The following is a 21653-nucleotide window of genomic DNA, read 5'->3' on the forward strand; positions in this document are numbered from 1 at the left end:
CAGGCTTTATATTGCTGTTTACTAATCCTTTTTCACCAAGATCTGGTAGTATTTAGAAATAACTATAAGCATTATCAAAATGTTTCTTTTTTGAACCATGAAATTTAACTTTGGTTTCCATTTGGGAATTTTCCATAGGTATGTCACTTGTGACAAATTTTAAGTCAAGCAGCTACCAGATTGGGGAAAAAAATCCTAAAATATGATTTATAGAATCTTCATATTTTAGGTCGATTTTTATGGGAAATTATGAAGATAAGAGAAACTGTTGTAAATTAAGGAGGGGACTTAGTAATGTGTATTTGTTATGTACATTTCCATGTTTTTCAGAAAGAGTTAATGAGCATTCTATGTAAATCAATTTGGTGCCTTTAATTTAAAAAATTCTTTGGAGGAAAATTATTGCTCTCTAAACAAATTTCAGGCTTTTTTTTTTTAACATCTTTATTGGGGTATAATTGCTTTACAATGTTGTGTTAGTTTCTGCTGTATAACAAAGTGAATCAGCTGTACGTATACATATATCCCCATATCTCCTCCCTCTTCCGTCTCCCTCCCACCCTCCCTATCCCACGCCGCTAGGTGGTCACAAAGCACGGAGCTGATCTCCCTGTGCCATGCGGCTGCTTCCCACTAGCTATCTATTTTACATTTGGTAGTGTATATAAGTCCATGCCACTCTCTCACTTCGTCCCAGCTTACCCTTCCCTCTCCCCGTGTCCTCAAGTCCATTCTCTACGTCTGCGTCTTTATTCCTGTCCTGCCCCTGGCAAGCTTAACTTTTAAATTTATTCTGTATTCACATCTTCTTAAGTATCTAGAATATTTTAATTTTGATTGTGGTTGAGTAGATACATAATTTTTAGACCAATAATTAGAATGTAACTATAAATAGCTAAGCCTATCTGTTTAGACTTATATTAATTTATTGTCTAGTTATTTTGAGTAATGACCAATAACCTTTCAATAAATATTTATTAGACACATATTATGCTTAAATTATTTAATCTAATCCATCAAAATTTAAAACTGAGTGTACGTGTGTGTGTGTGTGTGTGTGTGTGTGTGTGTGTGTAGGCATATAGCTACTTATACTTTGGGCGAGTTGGTATGGTTTTCCTGCTTTAAAAATGAATTTATAGGCAAACATCTTCTCTTGGCTCATAGAATTGGCAATTATGTAGAAATGGATGGAAAGGCATTAAAATCATGTAAAGCAAGAGTAAAAGATTATTGAGTTTGAGACACAGAAAATAAACTGTGTATATAGTAGATGTTGGGCATGCAATACATCAGGATGTTAAGGATATTTTCACAGAAAAGACCAGGAAATCACTGCACAAAAACTGTCTGAGTACAACAAGGTATTAAGAACTGCTGTGTGTTTTTGTCTCATAAGGTAGTTCCTGTGTAGTTAGATATTCCTTACCACTGTGCCCCCATCTGTTAAGTGAGTCTGATACTTTGCAGGTAACTGATGGGATCTGCTGTAGGAAACGTGCACCCATTATATAATCATGGCCTTCACTCATTTATGGGGCTTAGATCATCTCTATGGAGTTCATTACGAAATATTAGAGCTGTTCTCTAATGCCAATCCAGGTAGTCAATTGCTACCAGAGAAGAGTGCACTTAGTGTTGGAGTAAGAAGTTCTTTTTTGTTGTCTAATTGGGTACTTGTCCCAGAGGATGGAAAAACAGGGTGTGAAGGAAGGTTTTCAGGATTAGGTGAGTTACTTTATTTTCTTTTTAAAGTCAAATATTAGAATATCATCTTTTTGTGTTATTTTCTGCTTCTATTGCAGAATGTTTAACAGAAAGATCTGTGGGCACATGAATATGTCAACTTAAACTACACTGTAATGGGACTGGAGTTGAAAATATATGCACATAATTTTAGTTTACTTATAATTCTTAAAGAAAAGTTTATGAAAACATCTAGACATTCTAGGAATGATTGATAGGATTTTATTTCAAAGGACAGTAATTATTTTATGAATAAAACATGGAATAGATCACTAATTAGGAATAATGCTTATCTCTTATGACATCAGGAGATAACAGGGTTTTTTGTTTGTTTGTTTGTTTGATGCTACTGACTTTAGAAGTCATAAAAGGCTAATATAGGCTAAAAAGGCGTATGATGTGCAGGAGTCGGGTAGGGTGTAACTAATACCGGCTCAGTAAGAAGCTGCCATGCATTGCTAATGAGAGATTCAGCCAAAGGGTTGCCTGCAAGTTCTAAAGCTTCAGATGCTGTATGTGGTTAGAAATCCTGGAATTGCTTTTTGAATTACTTTATTACAAAGCTATATTTATAAGAATTTGAGCACTCTACAAGTACTCATACTTCTAAGATGCCATCTTAGTAAAGACCAACAATTTGGTTACATTTCAGGGAGAAAGGCTATACTGAAATGAACATTGTGAGAAAACTCAATTTAATGATACCTTGGAGTATATTCTTGCTTCATATACTGCTGTTTTCATTACAAGGTAAGAACTCATGTTAAACTTTTACCTTATTTTATTGTATTTTAGTCTTCCTTGTAAATTGTAGAAACTGTTTCCTCTTATACTGTAAAACATTTCCAAGTCATTAGGATGGGTATATACTAAATGACACCCAGATCATTTTTTGGGAAAATTTTTAATAATATAGATAATTTGGAACTTCTGGTTTTCATTTTCTGAGTCTCTTTTTTAAATGTCAAAATCATGATTTTATCATGATATGCAGCTGTACTGGAAGAAGCTCTGATTCTAACTTTTTCTCTTCTAAATAATGATTTTAAACAGTTGTGTAATTTAAACATTTGAAATTTTATAAAAGATAAGGAGACATTGAGTACTTAAACTTTCTTGATGCCATCAACCCAAAGAATGGTAAAGGAATGTTTTAAGAAGGACTTTAATGTTTGAGACTAAGCATTGATTTTCAATTGTATTATAGCAATATTTATAAATTAATTTTTATAAAATATTTTTATGGCAGAAAGCATTTATTTACATTCAGTTATTAACTTTTAGTCCTTGAAAAGGGCTGTATATTTTGGGGCTTGTAGAGGAAGTGGGAGAAATTACTGAAGTGTAGAAGACCAGCGAGGTCACAGACACTATCTTCCAATCCTAGTAGTGACTGAAACTCCAAGGAGAAAATGTCTTAGAGCAGCGAGAGCTGGAGGGGACTTTGAAGATCAACCTGGCTACCACTGTTATTTTGTGATGTGTTTGCTTAAGTTTGGCATTTACTAAGTCGTAGGACTGGGACTAAAACTTGGATCTCTGACTTCAGGACTAGTGCTTATTCCACTGTATCATGTCTCTGTATAAATCAAGGTACACTGCCCATTCTTTCTGAATTACTGGTCACCCTGATGTCTCACAGGGAATTTGCTGGTCAAAATCCTCTAGAAAATGTAAAATAACTAATAGCAAAACTCAGTCTAAGTTTCAGAATTTAGGTTTAAATGATCTGTTTTATAATCAGATCATGTGATCAAGATATTTGGATAATTTTTTTCATTCATATATATATATATATATATTTATCTCTGGCAGGTTATATTTGTACTTCATCCATCTTGACGAGAACATCAAAGTGAGTATTTCTTGTTCTTTATGTCCTCTAAAACATAAAGATAATTGGAATGAGCAAAGCTCAGCAGGTCAGTGTATCTGCTTTTGAAAAATAAATTAAATATTTTACAAAATAAGGGCATGAGATTTAGTTCTTTAAAACATTTCCACAAATTAAAAATTACTAGGCATTCAGTTCCTTATTTATGAAACAAAAATATTTCCTTTCATTTTAATTACAAGAGGAGTTTTTGGTGGTGTCCAATGGCTGTAGATACTAAGGGGACATTTTCACTTCAAAGATTTGAAAAGAAGTTATATTCAGTAATTTCCTATTTCATATTATTATTAATGTACATTGTTGATTAGAAATGTGCTGTATTCTTAACATAGAGTAAACATTTTTAATGATAAAAGAATAAAATGTTTCTAGCAGTAAATAATGAAAATCATTTTTTGGACTAAACTGATCTTAATGAAAAATGGAATTCTACTCAAAAATTCTACTGTTTGATTTTGATAACCCACAGTTTGATGTGCTTATGCTCATGAATGTTAATCTGCCCTTTAAGACATGGAAAGAGAGAGAATCGAGTATTATGTTTGAAAAACGTGAACCTGCACTTGTCGAATACTTATCTCACCAGTTTTATGAAGGCATGTGGAGAAATTATCATGCATGTTAGTGCTACACTGTTACACTATTTTGTTTATTTCTCTATCTCAAAGTTCCTTCCTAAAATGCAGTTTACATCAGAGACTGGAGAGATCTGGGGACACTCCCAAATTTTGTAAAATGAGACAGTGCCACCACCCAAATCTAACCCCTCCAAAGCGGGGAGGGGGACCTTTTCAATGTTAAAGCAAGAAAGACCTCTTTGATAAAGTGATGGAAATCAGGAGGAAAACACCAGCTCTCTCTTGGGAAAGGCTTGTTCAGGTTGCCTAGGGGCCTTTGACTATACAAGTTCTTTTTGTTTTCTTCCAGAAACGGGTTTAATGAAAATCAACAGAAAAGAGCTCTTTTAGCAGCCCAGGTAGGTTATGCCTCAGAAGGAGAGAGAGGCAGAGAAACAATCCATCCTGCTTTGGGCCTCTGCTGTCACTTCAACAATGAGTCCTTTGTGGAGGCGAATAAAATGCTAAAAACAAGACAGGAAAGAGGAGGAAGAGGCAAAGTAACTTCTCTAGTGCTGTTCTGTGACCCTCCAGCTCAGGCTTAGCTCTCATTTACTTGTTTGTGGTCAGATGCTTTTTGCTATTCACCTCGGTTCCCTACTGATAGGCTCCCAGAATTTGTGGGAGATTTAATCTCACTATTTGCCAAAACATTTTAATTGGTTTAAAAATTAAGCACAATGTTAATAGGACAAATACAAGCAAAGAGGGGCAGAGAAAGGTGTACGTGATCTGAGTAAAGTACCACAAAAGGGCATCAGAGGTGTCTTAGTGTCCTGACAAATGGGTTTTATATTACCTAATAAATCTAAATTACAGGCATTGATGAAGAGGTGACCTTTCTTTTTTTAGAGGGGTGGGGTAGCACTGAATTTGAGGAGGCCTTTTTGCTTGGGTCCCTCTATATAAAGGATATTGGATAACATAATTGCAATATCTTCAAATTATGGTTGGAATGTTTAAATGGGTGGATTTTAAAAAATATTTCTCCATTTAAGATAGAGAATCCTAACTCAATATTAAGACATTTCTTTGGAAAGTAATATGATTTGAGTATTTATGTAGCAAACAGCTTATATATTCAAGGTCTTTGTCACATGCTGAATTGCAGTCAATTTCTATTAGCATTTTATGATGGATGCCTGGTTTTTTTAATATTTTGTGAACTTAAAGAGAATTGAAAAAAAATAGAGGGCAGATTTGATATGCTGTTGTGATGATTCAGAAGGCAGAACTAATTTATTCTTATCAAGAGTGGAGCTCTTTCTTTGCACTAGAATGGGCAAAGGATTGTCTATGGAAGGGAAACACTTTTTTTCTTAAAAAGAGTATTTTGTGTACTTAAGTACCTATGTATCATGTGAAGTGGTTAAAATGATTTTTCTCTGAGAAATGTCAAGTTGGCCAGTAGACCATATTAGCCACAAAAAGATATCAACATGACTCAGCAGAAAATCCAATTTTGAGAAAAACTGCATTCTGGTAGAACCCACTAGATGAAGAACCTGTGAAATATACCCCCACAGGTGTCACATGAAACAGCCTGTGGATGGGCTTCTACTGTTGACCATTTGGATGTTTTTAGAATTTGTATAATTTACCCCCCTAGAATTATCTTAATACCTCCCTTTTGTTAATAAGTGAGGAACACACTTGCCTTGATTTCCCTTTTAGAGAGAATGAATAGCTGGACACTTGCCCTTCTCTTTCCTGCAGCTAGAGAACATGCACCAACATTACTTAACATCTGAACAAATTTTAAGGGAAGAAATGTTAAAGAAGGGCAGTGAGGTCGCAATCATGCGTTTCACTGTTTAGGATTGAAATTTCATCTGTTATGAGGCCATTCTTGTCCACAGATTCACTCCCCTGCTCTAGGAAGACGGAGCACTGATGGACAGATAAATGTGCACATAAGGACTCAGGAATATGTTGGCAATGAGATAACAATGACCAGAGAAAGGGTAGACACAGACTCCTGTCAATGGTGTAATTGTGTGCTACAGTGATTTCTCATCTAAAGACTGTATTTCTCTGTGCTTCTCAGCCTCCTGTGGAGATGTAATCAGCATGGAGGAAGAATGGGTTGTCCTCTTTCATCGGTTATGTGAATATATGCACCCACTGCTTGGAATTTTTTTGCATTTGCATCACATTTCAAAATTCTTCTCCTGAAAGCAGGAGCAGATTATTTATTTATTAGAGGTTGCATACAGTTTGTATGTGCAGGAGTGACGGAGAGGGGAAAGGGAGACTAGGAAGGGAGAAAATCCAGCACAGCTCTGTTAATGAGGGGCCTTCCTGCTTTAGGCATCTGGGGCTCAGTCTTGCTGGCATCCCTCTGAGGAACTGTGTACAGTGTTTTAGAATTGTTTCTCCAAGGGATGGGGGAGCTGATATACTTATCCACCAGCACCTGCCTCTCATTCCTTGAGGGCAGCTTCTGGGGGGACTTAAATCCCCTGAAAGTCATTTCTCTTATCTATCCTGCTTGGACTCTACCCTAAGGCAGAGACAAAAAGAAGCCAGTGCTTGAGGGTCTCAGTGTGCACAGAAACCCAGACGCAGGTGAAATCCAAGGTGAGATGAGAGGATAAGTGGAGGGGCATCAACAGAACATTTTATAGTCATGGTTCTAAACAGCTTTGGAAGGCAAATCATTCCCATTTGCATAATGTCTATTTCTGGTTCAGTTGGTATTTGTTGACAACACACAAAGGACCATACTAGAGGTATAACCATGAACAGCAGTGTTTGTTCTCTAGAAATTCAGTGTCTAGTGGAGGTAGAGCTGTAAAGAAGTCATTTCTGTGTAACTTGTTCATCGAATCTAAGACACCACCAATTTTTGCCATTATTTGTATGATATAAAAAAATGAAAGAGCTCCCAATTATAAATGTAAGATGTGCCATTCTGAGTTCAGATCTGTTATAAAAATAAAAGCTGTGTGTCATATCTTAACATGAAATGTTATAGTATGATGAGTGGAATGCTGCAGAGATTAGGATGCTGTGGTAACCAGGGGGCTGGTGTGCTAAGTACTTATTGTGATTTTCATGGAGGAGGTGTAGCCTGAGTTGGGTAAGAGGATATGGAATGAAAAACAAATTATATGTTTTTGCCTTGGTCTAATGTTGTCAAGTGTATTCAGTTTTTGCTTAATAATAAAAGTAGGTAACATGTTTACAACACTTATGTGCCTTGCACTATTTTTGGTGATTTACTTATCCCATTTCATTTAATCCTCACAATTCCATGAGGCAGTTATTGTTATTCTGTTTTACAGATTGGGAAACTGAGGCTGAACAGGTTAACTAATTTGTTCTAGTTTATAAGCCTGTATGAGACAGAGTTGAAGTCACTATACACTTTTAGTGAGCATCAGTGATGATTCATTAGCACCAAAGTAAGAAGAATTTGGTGCCCAGTAATATTGGTTGTTGTGTTAGATTTAGGCAGTTGCAGACAATATAGCTAAAGAGAGAATAAGACTTGTCTTGAGGGAATCCAAGTCATAGACTTTTGTGAGTCTGACTTAGTTTGAAGAGGGAGGAAAGGGAAAAAAGAGGAGATTGAGCAGTGAGGACAAAACCTTGGAGGAATGAAAGCAGGAGACAATGAACTTGGAGACATGATGTGGGCCAAGGACTTTAGAAAAGAGCCTTGAAGTGGTGAGAGAGTGTGGGAATCCTTTTGTCTGCCATGGGGCAGGTTTGCCCTTTAAAAGCAAAAGTACTGCAGTGCAAATTGCCAAGATAAAACTTTTACCATGTAGGAAGGAGACCGGAATCTGTTGAAAAGAGGATTGTACCTGAAGTCACGTTCTTTATCACCCTTTTTTTTTTTAACATCTTTGTTGGAGTATAATTGATTTACAATGCTGTGTTAGTTTCTGCTTTATAACAAAGTGAATCAGTTATACATATACATGTATCCCTGTATCTCCTCCCTCCTGCGTCTCCCTCCCACCCTCCCTATCCCACCCCTCTAGGTGGTCACAAAGCACTGAGCTGATCTCCCTGTGCTATGCGGCCGCTTCCCACTAGCTAGCTATTTTACGTTTGGTAGTGTATATATGTCCATGCCATTCTCTCACTTCGTCCCAGCTTACCCTTCCCCCTCCCTGTGTCCTCAAGTCCATTCTTTATGTCTGTGTCTTTATTCCTGTCCTGCCCCTAGGTTCTTGAGAACCTTTTTTTTAAGATTCCGTATATATGTGTTAGCATACGGTATTTGTTTTTCTCTTTCTGACTTACTTCACTCTGTATGACAGACTCTAGGTCCATCCACCTCACTACAAATAACTCAATTTCGTTTCTTTTTATGGCTAAGTAATGTTCCGTTGTATATATGTGCCACATCTTCTTTATGCATTCATCTGTCAATGGGCACTTAGTTTGCTTCCATGTCCTGGCTATTGTAAATAGAGCTGCAATGAACATTGTGGTACATGACTCTTTTTGAATTATGGTTTTCTCAGGGTATATGCCCAGTAGTGGGATCGCTCGGTCATATGGTAGTTCTATTTTTAGTTTTTTAAGGAACCTCCATACTGTTCTCCATAGTGGCTGTATCACTTTACATTCCCACCAACAGTGCAAGAGAGTTCCTTTTCTCCACACCCTCTCCACCATTTATTGTTTATAGATTTTTTGATGATGGCCATTCTGACTGGTGTGAGGTGATAACTCATTGTAGTTTTGATTTGCATTTTTCTAGTGATTAGTGATGTTGAGCATCCTTTCATGTGTTTGTTGGCAATCTGTATATCTTCTCTGGAGAAATGTCTATTTAGGTCTTTTGCCCATTTTTGGATTGGGTTGTTGGTTTTTTTAATATTGAGCTGCATGAGCTGCTTCTAAATTTTGGAGATTAATCCTTTGTCAGTTGCTTCATTTGAAAATATTTTCTCCCATTCTGAGGGCTGTCTTTTCATCTTGTTTTATGTTTTCCTTTGCTGTGCAAAAGCTTTTAAGTTTCATTAGGTCCCATTTGTTTATTTTTGTTTTTATTTCCATTTCTCTAGGAGGTGGGTCAAAAAGGATCTTGCTGTGATTTATGTCATAGAGTGTTCTGCCTATGTTTTCCTCTGAGAGTTTGATAGTGTCTGGCCTTACATTTAGGTCTTTAATCCGTTTTGAGTTTATTTTTGTGTACGGTGTTAGGGAGTGTTCTAATTTCATTCTTTTACATGTAGCTGTCCAGTTTTCCCAGCACCACTTATTGAAAGGCTGTCTTTTCTCCACTGTATATTCTTGCCTCCTTTATCAAAGTTAAAGTGACCATATGTGCGTGAGTTTATCTCTGGGCTTTCTATCCTGTTCCATTGATCTATATTTCTGTTTTAGTGCCAGTACCATACTGTCTTGATTACTGTCGCTTTGTAGTGTAGTCTGAAGTCAGGGAGCCTGATTCCCCCAGCTCCGTTTTTCTTTCTCAAGATTGCTTTGGCTATTCGGGGTCTTTTGTGTTTCCATAAAAATTGTGAAATGTTTTGTTCTAGTTCTGTGAAAAATGCCATTGGTAGTTTGATAGGGATTGCATTGAATCTGCAGATTGCTTTGGGTAGTATAGTCATTTTCACAATATTGATTCTTCCAATCCAAGAACATGGTATATCTCTCCATCTGTTTGTATCATCTTTCATTTCTTTCATCAGTGTCTTATAGTTTTGTGCATACAGGTCTTTTGTCTCCCTAGGTAGGTTTATTCCTAGGTATTTTATTCTTTTTGTTGCCATGGTAAATGGGAGTGTTTCCTTAACTTCTCTTTCAGATTTTTCATCATTAATGTATAGGAATGCCAGAGATTTCTGTGCATTAATTTTGTATCCTGCTACTTTACCAAATTCATTGATTAGCTCTAGTAGTTTTCTGGTAGCATCTTTAGGATTCTCTGTATAGTATCATGTCATCTGCAAACAGTAACAGCTTTACTTCTTCTTTTCTTATTTGCATTTATTTCTTTTTCTTCTCTGATTGCTGTGGCTAAAACTTCCAAAACTATGTTGAATAATATTTATCACCCTTTTTTCTTATCCTTCACTCTTTCCAGTTTTTCTAACATCATCTGGTCCTCAATTTGACAATTATGAGGCAAATTTTGGGAATGTGTATTCTGGTGAGTGTAAAAATGCTGTTGGAAAGGACATTGCCCAAGATGATACACTAAATTGGCATTAAGTTGGAGTAAAAAATCCATAACTGATTAGTTTTAATAATCCACAGCTACTTGCTACTATTCCATATTAACCTCTAGAAATCCTAGGGTTTTATCTGGGTTGCTTAGATTAATGTAAATCTCTTTCTTGCTAATTTTTTATGTGTGAGGCATTATGCTGGAATCTTTATATACATTATTTTATTTATTGTTTGAACTACTCAGTGAAGTATATATGTGTCATTGTTCCCATTTTACAGACAAGTAAAAGGAGGCACTAAGCAGTTAAGAAACTTGCCTTAGTAATGGCAGAATCAGGACTCTAATCCAGATCTGTTTGATTCTATAATTCATGATCTTAATGATTACCCTGAAGTGCCTTGGGCTCTATAAACAGATACATTTAAATTTCTACGAACTTTAAAGTGTCAGCTCTTTGGAGACTGAGGGTGTCACACTCACACTTCAGCAGCAGAGGCTTCTGTGGATGGTGTCTGCACAGATGGGGCTGCAGGAAGTGGGTACATCACTGTCTGTTGGTCCTTTGGTCCCATGCATTTTCTCCAGACCCATCTGCACTTGAAAGTATTAAAAAACTGCTACTCCTGCAGGCAAAGCAGTCAGTTAATGCAAAGATTAGATTCTGACCAGGCTCTTTTCCAAGGAGGGCAGGGAGGCAGAACTGAGGTCAGAGAGCATAAAGGACTTGTCAAATTCAGGTAAGAAGCAAAATCAACCTTGAAATCAGATCTAAGTACAACCTTAGCGGAGCCCTTTCTGCCTCTCCAAGATTTTGCCTCAATAACCCAAGGAAATATGGAGTCAGCTCTCTATAATTTCTGTGTTTGTAGCTGTTTTCCAGATTTTCCAATTGCATGTTTGTCTTGAATTAAATAATTTAATTCTCTTGAATTCTTATTTCTTTCTTTTAAAGTTTGAAGCAACTTCTCCAAGATATTTCTTCCATGAAGCTATTAATTGGGGTGAGAGTAAAATAAAAGGTTAGTGCTACATCTATGTTTTTGTATTTGCTTTCTCAAAAGACCCTTTTGGGGGATATAGTGAATCAACTCTCAATGATTTCCACATAATGCATGAAGGAAACTGAGCCAGGGTGGTAATAGTACTTAGTAATAGTTTGTTTACTTCATATAGAAATTTGAATTATATTTGGAAATACACAAGGTTAAGCAGTTAGACAAAGCTGATAACTATATGACCAGGAAAGAGATCACTGGGTATCAGGAGCTTTTTTTCTGAATCAATTACTGGCTCCTCGATTCTTTGACATTGCTTTTTTTTTTTTTTTTTCGGTATGAGGGCCTCTCACTGTTGTGGCCTCTCCCGTTGCGGAACACAGGCTCTGGACGCGCAGGCTCAGTGGCCATGGCTCACAGGCCCAGCTGCTCCGCACCATGTGGGATCTTCCCGGACCAGGGCACGAACCTGTGTCCCCTGCCTTGGCAGGCGTACTCTCAACCACTGTGCCACCAGGGAATCCCGACACTGCTATTTTTGCTTACCAATTTTCCATTTCCATTTAGCAGAATGCTAATGGTAGTTTGAAATTCAATTTGAATTTTTTGTTGCATTTAGAATAGCAGGGATTTATGACTAGTTTTGTTTTGATATCTGTTTTCAGGAGGATACACAGGGTTGTAATTAAATTTTTGAAGGAGATACATTTGCTTACATAATTACTTTGACACTTATTGATTGGAAAAATACAAGATTGTAACCTAAGATAAAATTTGAAGATATATATGCCGCCCTAGAAAAAGAAAACTGCATTTAAATTTATGAAAAACATCATTTTAATCTATATTTATGATTAAAGTTAAAGCAGCTCATTTCTCCTCAGTTAAGATATACTTAGAGAGTTGTATGTCTTTAAATGTAGAGACATTTTAGATCAATGAATTTTAAGGTGAAAGGATAATAGAGTTTTAAAATTCTTGCCTTCTGCAGAGCTGTGGTTAAAATACCGCAATTAGATAAGTGCCTTTCATGACCTGACCATATTCCGGAGAAGGCCAATCTTTAGTAAACACTTTACGGTCACTCAGAGATGTTCTCTAATTCTATTGATGTGTTACTTAAATCCTTTCTGCTTGAGTTTTGCCAGTTGTCTCTTGTGTTCTCCTTATTACAGGACAAATTTTCACTGTGATTCATCGGCAGTTTTAAAACTCACTAAGGAGGTCATAGTTTTTCTTCCTCTTTTCAACATAATTCTTTGGGGTGATTTTTCTTGCCATGAAAGAAAGAATATTTTTGGTGACAACCAGCAGTGACGTTGGCCTTTGCCCCGTTAAAATTAACTATGGGTCAGAAAGAATGCATCCATTTGTAATTAAGCCTGAGGATTAATACACAAACTTCAAATGGAATGTTTAATCATTCTCTTAAAAAAGTAGTTTCCTTGTGATTTCTATTATATTGTGCCTGATCCCTTGAGCTAATGATGGACGTTTTTCTTTAATACAACACTTGCTCCTGGAGAAGTAGCTGATAAGACGTGCCAAATTCCGTCAAGGGAATCATCTGCAGCTTGTGTATTTCTGGTTCTCATCATCTGGGACAGGGATTCCTTACATGGGAACTTGACCTTTCAATTGCTTGAAGGAGGCTAACCTTTGCTCTCAGGGTAGTTTGAGATGTGAAAGCCTGTCTTTCTTGTTTCACGGCACACATAATGAAATGAACTAGATAGAGACTTAAGGGGCTTAAGTCTTTAGCTCATCAAGGCAATAGGCCCAGGGTTCTGTTTTAGTTAACAGAAGTTACTGTTAGTCCAAGGTAAATCTTGACAGATTTATGTTTATAAAAACTGATGCACACCAGAAGATAACTTATTTTTTTGCCCTACAGGTTCTTGTCCTCATGAATGCCTTAACGGAGCTTTCTGTTCTAAGGCTGGTACATGTGACTGTCAAATATTTCAGGCACTTGGGACACGGTGCCAGATTGGTAAGTTTCAGGGATACTTATGAGAGAATTATGAGATGCCGTGGAGAACATGAAGGCATAATTTGCTGTATTAGTGTTCATTCTTTGGGAGTTGGTACAATAATGTTGTGTATTAACTAGAGTATCCACAATTTATTTCCAGTAATTTTGAAACAATGTGAAAGAAAATGAGTATGCCCACTTTAACTTCTCACTGAACTCTATTTCCTCAAGTGTTTTTTCTTTTCTGTTTTTAAATTTTTATTTAATTTTTAAATTAGAGTTGATTTACAATATTATTATTTTTTCATATTCTTTTCCATTATGGTTTATTACAGAATATTGAATATAGTTCCCTGTGCTATACAATAGGACCTTGTTGTTTATCCATTCTATATACAATGGTTTGCATCTGCTAGTCCCAAACTCCCAATCCTACCCTCCCCTGCCCCCCTCCCCCTTGGCAACCACGTCTGTTTTCTATGTCTCTGAGCCTGTTTCTGTTTCATAGATAGGTTCATTTGTGTCATGTTTTAGATTCCACGTATGAGTGATATCATATGGTATTTGTCTTTCTCTTTCTAACTTACTTCACTTAATTTGATAATTTCTAGGTCCATCCACGTACCTGCAAATGGCATTATTTCATTCTCTTTTTTTATGGTTGAGTAATATTTCATTGTGTGTGTGTGTATGTTTGTGTATGTGTGTGTTTGTGTTTCACATTTTTATCCATTCATCTGTCAATGGACATTTAGGTTGTTTCCACGTCTTGACTATTGTGAATAATGCTGCTATGAACATAGGGGTGCATGTATCTTTTCGAATCATAGTTTTTGTCTGGGTATATGCCCAGGAGTGTGACTGCTGGATCCTATGGAAACTCTATTTTTAGTTTTTTGAGGAACCTCCATACTGTTTTCCATAGTGGCCGCACCAATTTACATTCCCACAAATAGTGTAGGAAGGTTCCCTTTTCTCCACACCCTCTCTGGCATTTGTTATTTGTAGATTTTTTTTAATGATGGCCATTCTGACAGGTATGAGGTATTACCTCATTGAAGTTTTTTTTTTTTTTAAACATTTTAAAAAATTTCTTTACTGTTGTATCTATTTTATTTATTTATTTTTGGCTGCATTGGGTCTTCTTTGCTGCGTGCGGACTTTCTCTAGTTGCGGCAAGCGGAGGCTACTCTTCGTTACGGTGCGCAGGCTTCTCAGTGCTGTGGCTTCTCTTGTTGTGGAGCATGGGCTCTAGGCACACGGGCTTTAGTAGTTGTGGCACATGGGCTCAGTAGTCGTGGCTCATGGGCTCTAGAGTGCAGGCTCAGTAGTTGTGGCACACAACCACTTAGTTGCTTAGTTACTCCACAGCATGTGGGATCTTCCTGGACCAGGGCTGGAACCTGTGTCCCCTGCATTGGCAGGCGGACTCTTAACCACTGCACCACCAGGGAAGCCCCCTCATTGAAGTTTTGATTTGTATTTCTCTAATAATTAGCAATGTTGAGCATCTTTTCATGTGCCTGTTGGCCATATGTATGTCTTTGGAGAAATGTCTATTTAGGTCTTCTGCCCATTCTTTGTTTTTTTTTTTTCTTCTGTTATTGAGTTGTATGAGCTGTTTGTATATTTTGGAAATTAAGGCCTTGTTAGTCGCATCATTTGCAAATATTTTCTCTCGGTCCGTAGGTTGTCTTTTCATTTTGTTTATGATTTCCTTTGCTATGCAAAAACTTATGTTTTATTAGGTCCCATTTGTTTATTTTTGTGTTATTTCTATTGCCTTGGTAGACTGACCTAAGAAAACATTGGTATGGTTTATGTCAGAGATTGTTTTGCCTTTGTTCTCTTCTAGTAGTTTCATGGTGTCCTATCTTATATTTAAGTCTTTAAGCCATTTTTGTGAGGTTGCGTTCTAACTTCATTGATTTACATGTGGCTGTCCAACTTTCCTGACACCACTTGCTGAAGAGACTATCTTTTTATCCATTGTGTATTCTTGCCTCCTTTGTCAAAAGTTAATTGACCGTAGGTGTGTGGGTTTGTTTCTGTGCTCTCTATTCTGTTCCATTGATCCATATGTCTAGTTTTGTGCCAGTACCATGCTGTTTTGATTACTGTAGCTTTGTAGTATTGACTGAAGTCTGGGAGGGTTATGCCTCCTGCTTTGTTCTTTTTCCTCAGGATTACTTTGGCAATTCTGGGTCTTTTATGGTTCCATAAAAATTTTAGGATTATTTGTTCTAGTTCTGTGGAAAATGTCATGGGTAATTTAATAGGAATCGCATTAAATCTGTATATTGCTTTGGGTAGTATGGCCATTTTAACACTATGAATTCTTCCAACCCAAGAGCATGGGATATTTTTCCATTTCTTTAAATCATCTTCAATTTCCTTTATCAATGTTTTATAGTTCTCAGTGTATGAGTCTTTCACCTCCTTGGTCAGGTTTATTCCTAAGTATTTTATTTTGTTTTTGATGCGATTCAAGTGTTTTTTCCATTTTAAATGGTACTGGCCAATTAAAACCAGGCTTCCAATTCATCTCTCTTTTGCTTTATAAATTAGATTTGTTATTTGGAGCCACTCATTCTTTTTGACTTTGAATTAATGGAACATTCTGTACATAAAAGAGAAATAGTGTTGAGAGCTCTTCAAAGGCAGAAGGTTCTTAAAAATATTTTTATCCATGGTGTCTAGGTTAGGACCCTACATCAATAATGACTAAAAAGCATTCATTTGTTTAATGAGTATTTATTAAGCATCTACTCGATCCCAGGCTGGGCACTGGGAAGAGTGAGTAATATAGACATGTTTCTGCCCTCTTGGAGGTTACAGTCTAGAGGAGGGGGACCAACACATAACAGATACACAGTAATTACACTTGTGACGTTCTGTAAAGGGAAGTGCAAGATTTTATGAAAATATGCAACAGAGGTAAGGCATACTATCAGAGAAGACTGCCTGAATAATGAATAACTCTGTTTTTTCTTGAAAAGGCCAAAGTTGGCCAAGCCTAATACATTTAGGTAAATTACAAAAAGAAAAGATAAAATGATTGTGCCTTATCTTTATGCTCTTTATAGAGTATATTAACACATTTTAATGTCTTAACCAATACGTATTACACGTTTTGAGTGCTCCGTAAATGTCACTGATTTTCATATTAATCTAGAAGGAAGGGTCTACAAAATCAAAATGGAATGGAAGGTGACCCACAAAGGTATAAAGGGAGATAGGCATGAAGGCAACAGGAGATAAAGTTGTATGCTTTAAGACAAACACTGCTTACAATGTGACCAGTTTGAAGTCATGAATTCCTAAATTCCAGCATACTTTGGATGACTAATGCTCCCCATCCCCAGGTCCCAGGCTTCTAAACATGACTTTTTGGTCAGTGGTTAATTTTCTCTGTGGATGCTATTATTTTTGAAAGAATTGCAGAGACTAGAACACTGTCAGTGTTAATTTTTAGAACACTTAGTGGTGACATTTCTTTCTTTCTGAGCCATTATATTTGCTTTATCACTATCACCTTTTACTTTATCATTATCTCCTCTCTTCATCTCTTCCAGAGTCTTTGTTTGGAAGCAAAAATTAAGGAAGTTTCTAACATAAATCCTTTCTTCAAAACAACTTGGAGACCATGTTTTTCTTCAGAAGAGTTTGATAGTTTTGAGAGTAGTTGGTAATTTTGTTAGGTATTTTTCCCTGTGATATTGTCCACCAAAGAAGAAAACATTTATTTTAATGAAAATTAGAATTACCTAGCATGACTGAACCTTGCCAGAAACAGGTATAATTTGTTTTATTCTACTAAATATTATCCTATTTCTTTTCAGTGCCAAACATGGGCAGTGGCAGAGATGGGATTTGCAAAAGCTGGGGACAGTACCACTTTGAAACTTTTGATGGCATCTACTATTATTTCCCAGGAAACTGTTCTTACATCTTTGCGAAGGACTGTGGTAATTTGGAGCCTCGGTACACTGTATGGGTAGGTGATTCTAGGACATAATTAACTTAAAAATTATTTCTGGCCAAGTCTGTATTTTTAAAGTACTGGACAAATCATGGAAAATATATAGTAATCATAGCATGAATACTTAGGGCCCTGACTAGGGAAGGAGAGGGGCTGGTTCTGAATGGGATGGGCCAAATTTGTAGCTATTTTGAGTATATTTCTATCAAGATGGAGCCTAGGACTGGGAGAAGAAAGGTTTGCATCCATATGGTAGGGACATGTAGGCAACACAGAAATGTCTATATCATGGATGTCATAATATCAACTCCAGTTGACATACTCATTCTTCACGTTTTATTTGATCATGTTGAAGAGAGGGTAGGTTCAGGCATCAATCATATTATTCGTGTATGTTTCCTTCTTGACATGTCCAGTGTGATGGCCATCTGGATGTTTTAAAATCACATACCTCGGTCTAATCTGGGGGCTGGAATTTATTAAATGGAGTGTATGAATTATATAAACACAGGCTAAAGGATGTGGAGACAGGCAGCTAATTTCTAGGTAGACTGATACTATATGATTGAGCTCAGAGAGTTAGTTCTTAACTGCAGAGTTCTTTCTTCAAAAGAATTCATAGGAGACATCTCAAAATGCGAGCTGCGGAGTAGCTCTGGTAGAAGTAAGGAAGTAGGGACCTCTTTCCCTGCTGTTGTCTTCCTCTGAATTTTCTGGTATCTCGAAACACAGCTAGAAAACTGCAGTGCCGTCCTGTTCTAAAGCTAAAACCCTCCATAACTATCATTTGTTTGAATCTCTGTTGTTGAATCCCTCCGACTTATGTTGGAGTTGCCTAAATTTTCCTCCTCTCTTAGACGAGGCAAATATTCAAAAGTAGGCCCTAAAGCTTTTCAACAGCAACAAATCCTTGTGCCCTCAAAAGGAAATGAAGTCTATTGAAAGTTAACTTATGGGACATAAGGCTAAAACATTGGAGGTCTCTTTAGGTAAGGAAGTTAGTGGCATGCGTTTTTAGTTCATACAGGGCTCAGTCCCCTATTGTCCTTTACTCATCCACTCTAGGAAGGAGTTGCTGGGTTTATCACTCAAACATCTTCTGACTCTCTCATTGAAATGTTCTTGTCCAGTGTCCGATCCTTTTGAGGACTAAGGTGTCAAGTAGATAATTGTGTGATCCTAACACACAGTGTTCAACTGTGCTTCCAGAGTTAATAGATAATTGTTTTTACTTGGCCCTGTTTGGTTGGTGGAATTTGCTTTCACATTAACAAATCCATTTACTTTAAATGTCATCTTTCCCCGATTGTAAAAGTTGTTCACCTCTTTTGTAGAAAATTTGAAAAAATTCAAAGAAGTCTAAAAAGTACTATCAGAATGATCAGTCAAGGCTTATCAGTGCTAATGGCTTCACATATTTCCTTCTAATTTTTTTCCTCCGGATTTTATACACATAAATTTGAAATTTTACTATGCATAATTTTATTTCCCGCATTTTCACCTAATATTATATCAAGAACTTTTTTTCCACGTGAAATGTTCTTGACAAACACAGATTTTGTTAGCTGTTATTTGTTCCAACTATGGAATACTGAAATTATTTAATTGTACCCTCTTTTAGAAATTTAGATTTAAAAAATATTTTCAGTATTTTAAAAGATGTATGTTAATAAATATCTTTATGCATATATCTTTTTATGCTCTTGATTCTTTTCTTTTTCTTCTTTAAATTCAATTTTATTTTAATGAAAATAATACATGTACTTAGTTTAAAAGATTTCTTCAAGATATATGAAGCCAAAAAATAGCCCCTCTTTCCTTTACTCCTTGACCCCAGCTGAAGTCTGATGCCCCAAAGGCAATTACTTCAATTTTTTTAGCTGTTTCTTCTGGCTTTTACCTAACATGTCAAAATGTGCTATTATTTCTTTATTTATCAAAGTTAGGACTTATTTCTTCACTTCTTACTATGGAAAATGGGAAGTCATCTGTTACGTTATCCTTCGTGCCCCTAACACACACACACACACACACACACAAACACACACACTTTCCTTTTCTCCTCCTAATAGTTATATCACCGTTATTGGTTAACTATGTGGTTTTTATACTATTGTTCACATATTGTACATATATGAAAAATATTTATATAAATATTGTTGAGAGCCAAGCCTAATATGTTATTGTGATTTTATTTCTCTGTACAATTTTATAGAATTAACATTTATCCCATTTTTCATTTGCTGCATTTTCTATACTTCAATCATTTTTTCCTTCAAAGTATCTCTAAACAACTGTTCTCAATATGGTCAGATACATCAGACAATCTCTCAGTTTCTCTTTCCTTCCCATGTGATGTCCCTTCCTCAGTTCTTCATTTTCCTGTTCCACCTGAGAGTGGTTGTTTTTGAGCCTACTGTACACCTAGCACTTAGGATTTTATTCACCACCTTCCTGGAGAATTTCATTCTTCTCTCTCCTGTATTGGTTTCCCTGTTTCTTAGGTCCCGTGAAGTGTCTAGCAGTCCTTGAATTTTGTTCATACTTGAGAGATAGGCTCTAAAAAGCTTATTGGATGCTCTGATCGTGTGGGCAGTGCTTGTTTATAGTGCTTTCTGGAAAGGGAAGATATTTTCCTGGAAAGAGTGTTACTGAACTAGGTTCATTTTGCCCATCTTGCAGCAAGCCAAAATGCTGAGGTGCTGGGGTTTGCAGCAAAGAGAGGGTTTATTAGGCAGCCAAGTGAGGATACAGGAGAACAAATCTCAGATCCATCTCCCTGAAGGCAAGGGTCTTGGGGTGTTTATTGGATAAAGAATAAAAAAGTAGGGTGGCCTGAGGCATGGAAGCCTGGGGCAAGGTGACTGGAAAAAGGTGTGGGGAATCGTTGTTCCAGAATGGAGGCACTTAGCATGATCTGAGGGTGTTTTCAGCCCTCTGACGTCAAAAAGTCACCACACTTGCACATTGGAGCAAGTTGGAGGGGAAGGGGTCCTCTCCAGTCTTAACCAGCTAACTCAAACTAGACACCCCTGACACCAAGTTCCTGGAAAACAACTCGGGCAAACATCTTATTGTTTAGGCTACATGTTGCTTGGAGTACATGCAAATCTTTGGTAGCAACAATTAAAACGACCTTGGTTAGTGAAGGCAGGTGAAATAGATTTGACTAATGATTACCCATGTTTCAAGAGTGCATAGGAGGGAGAAATTTGAAATCTTGATTATAGTTTGGAAATCACTTTCAGAATGTTGAAATTCAATTCATTCTGATTTCTGATCATTTTGCATATGGTCTTTTAAAATTTCCCCTCTCTTTTTTTTTTTAATTTAATTAATTAATTTATTTTTGGCTGTGTTGGGTCTTCGTTTCTGTGCGAGGGCTTTCTCTAGTTGCGGCAAGTGGGGGCCACTCTTCATCGCGGTGCGCGGGCCTCTCACTGTCGCGGCCTCTCTTGTTGCGGAGCACAGGCTCCAGACGCGCAGCCTCAGTAGTTGTGGCTCACGGGCCTCGTTGCTCCGCAGCATGTGGGATCTTCCCAGACCAGGGCTTGAACCCGTGTGCCCTACATTGGCAGGCAGATTCTCAACCACTGTGCCACCAGGGAAGCCCTCCCCTCTCTTTATAGAAATTTTTAGTTCTTTTTATCCCCAATGTTCTGAGATGTCATTATGTGAATTTTTTTTTTCTTTTTTTCCCATTTATCGTGCTAGGTACTTGATAGGCTCTTTCTAGCAATCCAAATCCTTCACTTTTGGAATAGTATTTCTTTCTTAATTTCCTCTCTTTATCTCTTTCAGAAATTCTGTAATTCAGATATTGGAGCGCCTGAACTAAGTGACTGATTCCTTAATTTTCTCATTGATTTATTTCTCTTTTCCATCTTTTTGCTTTTTTGTTGTACATTTTGGGAGATTTCTTTCCAACCTTAAATATTTATCTTCCAGGGGTTCTATTTCAGTTATAAGTTTTTCCTATCGTACTGTCAATATCCAATCACCTATTTTTATTCCTTGAATTTCATTTTTAACATCATTTTATTCTTGTTTCATGAATGGCCTTTTCTCACTGTTCTCCCTGAAGATATCAATTGTGGATTCTTGGAAGTTTATTTTTCTGACTTGTTTTTGATTCCTTTGATCTCCTTTCTTTTGTTTATTTGGCACCTGCCTTTCACATTGCAGGCTTTTATCAAATGATCCATGAATGTTTATTCACATTTGAGAATTAGGCTCTAAAAGCTGGTTGGAAGATCTGAATACATGGATGGGGGCGTGCTTGTCTAGTGGGAGATTGAACAG

The 21653-nt window shown here is 36.9% G+C and overlaps 1 protein-coding gene across 2 annotated transcripts in view; it reads left to right on the forward strand.

The window, feature by feature from the left end:
* Positions 1 to 2417: 2417 nt before the first annotated feature.
* Positions 2418 to 21653, forward strand: part of OTOGL (otogelin like) — a gene marked incomplete at both ends in the record, with an annotated part of 147726 nt that continues 128490 nt past the window's right edge. For both annotated transcript variants that reach the window (XM_082665792.1, XM_082665793.1), the window contains 6 exons: positions 2418 to 2496; positions 3562 to 3601; positions 4568 to 4616; positions 11352 to 11418; positions 13289 to 13387; positions 17212 to 17366. In XM_082665792.1, coding sequence (XP_082521918.1) covers positions 2418 to 2496; positions 3562 to 3601; positions 4568 to 4616; positions 11352 to 11418; positions 13289 to 13387; positions 17212 to 17366 — 489 coding nt within the window. The remainder of the gene's footprint in view (positions 2497 to 3561; positions 3602 to 4567; positions 4617 to 11351; positions 11419 to 13288; positions 13388 to 17211; positions 17367 to 21653) is intronic.

This window comes from Grampus griseus (assembly GCF_964374135.1).
Source record: "Grampus griseus genome assembly, chromosome: 11".
NCBI classification, from domain to species: domain Eukaryota; kingdom Metazoa; phylum Chordata; class Mammalia; order Artiodactyla; family Delphinidae; genus Grampus; species Grampus griseus.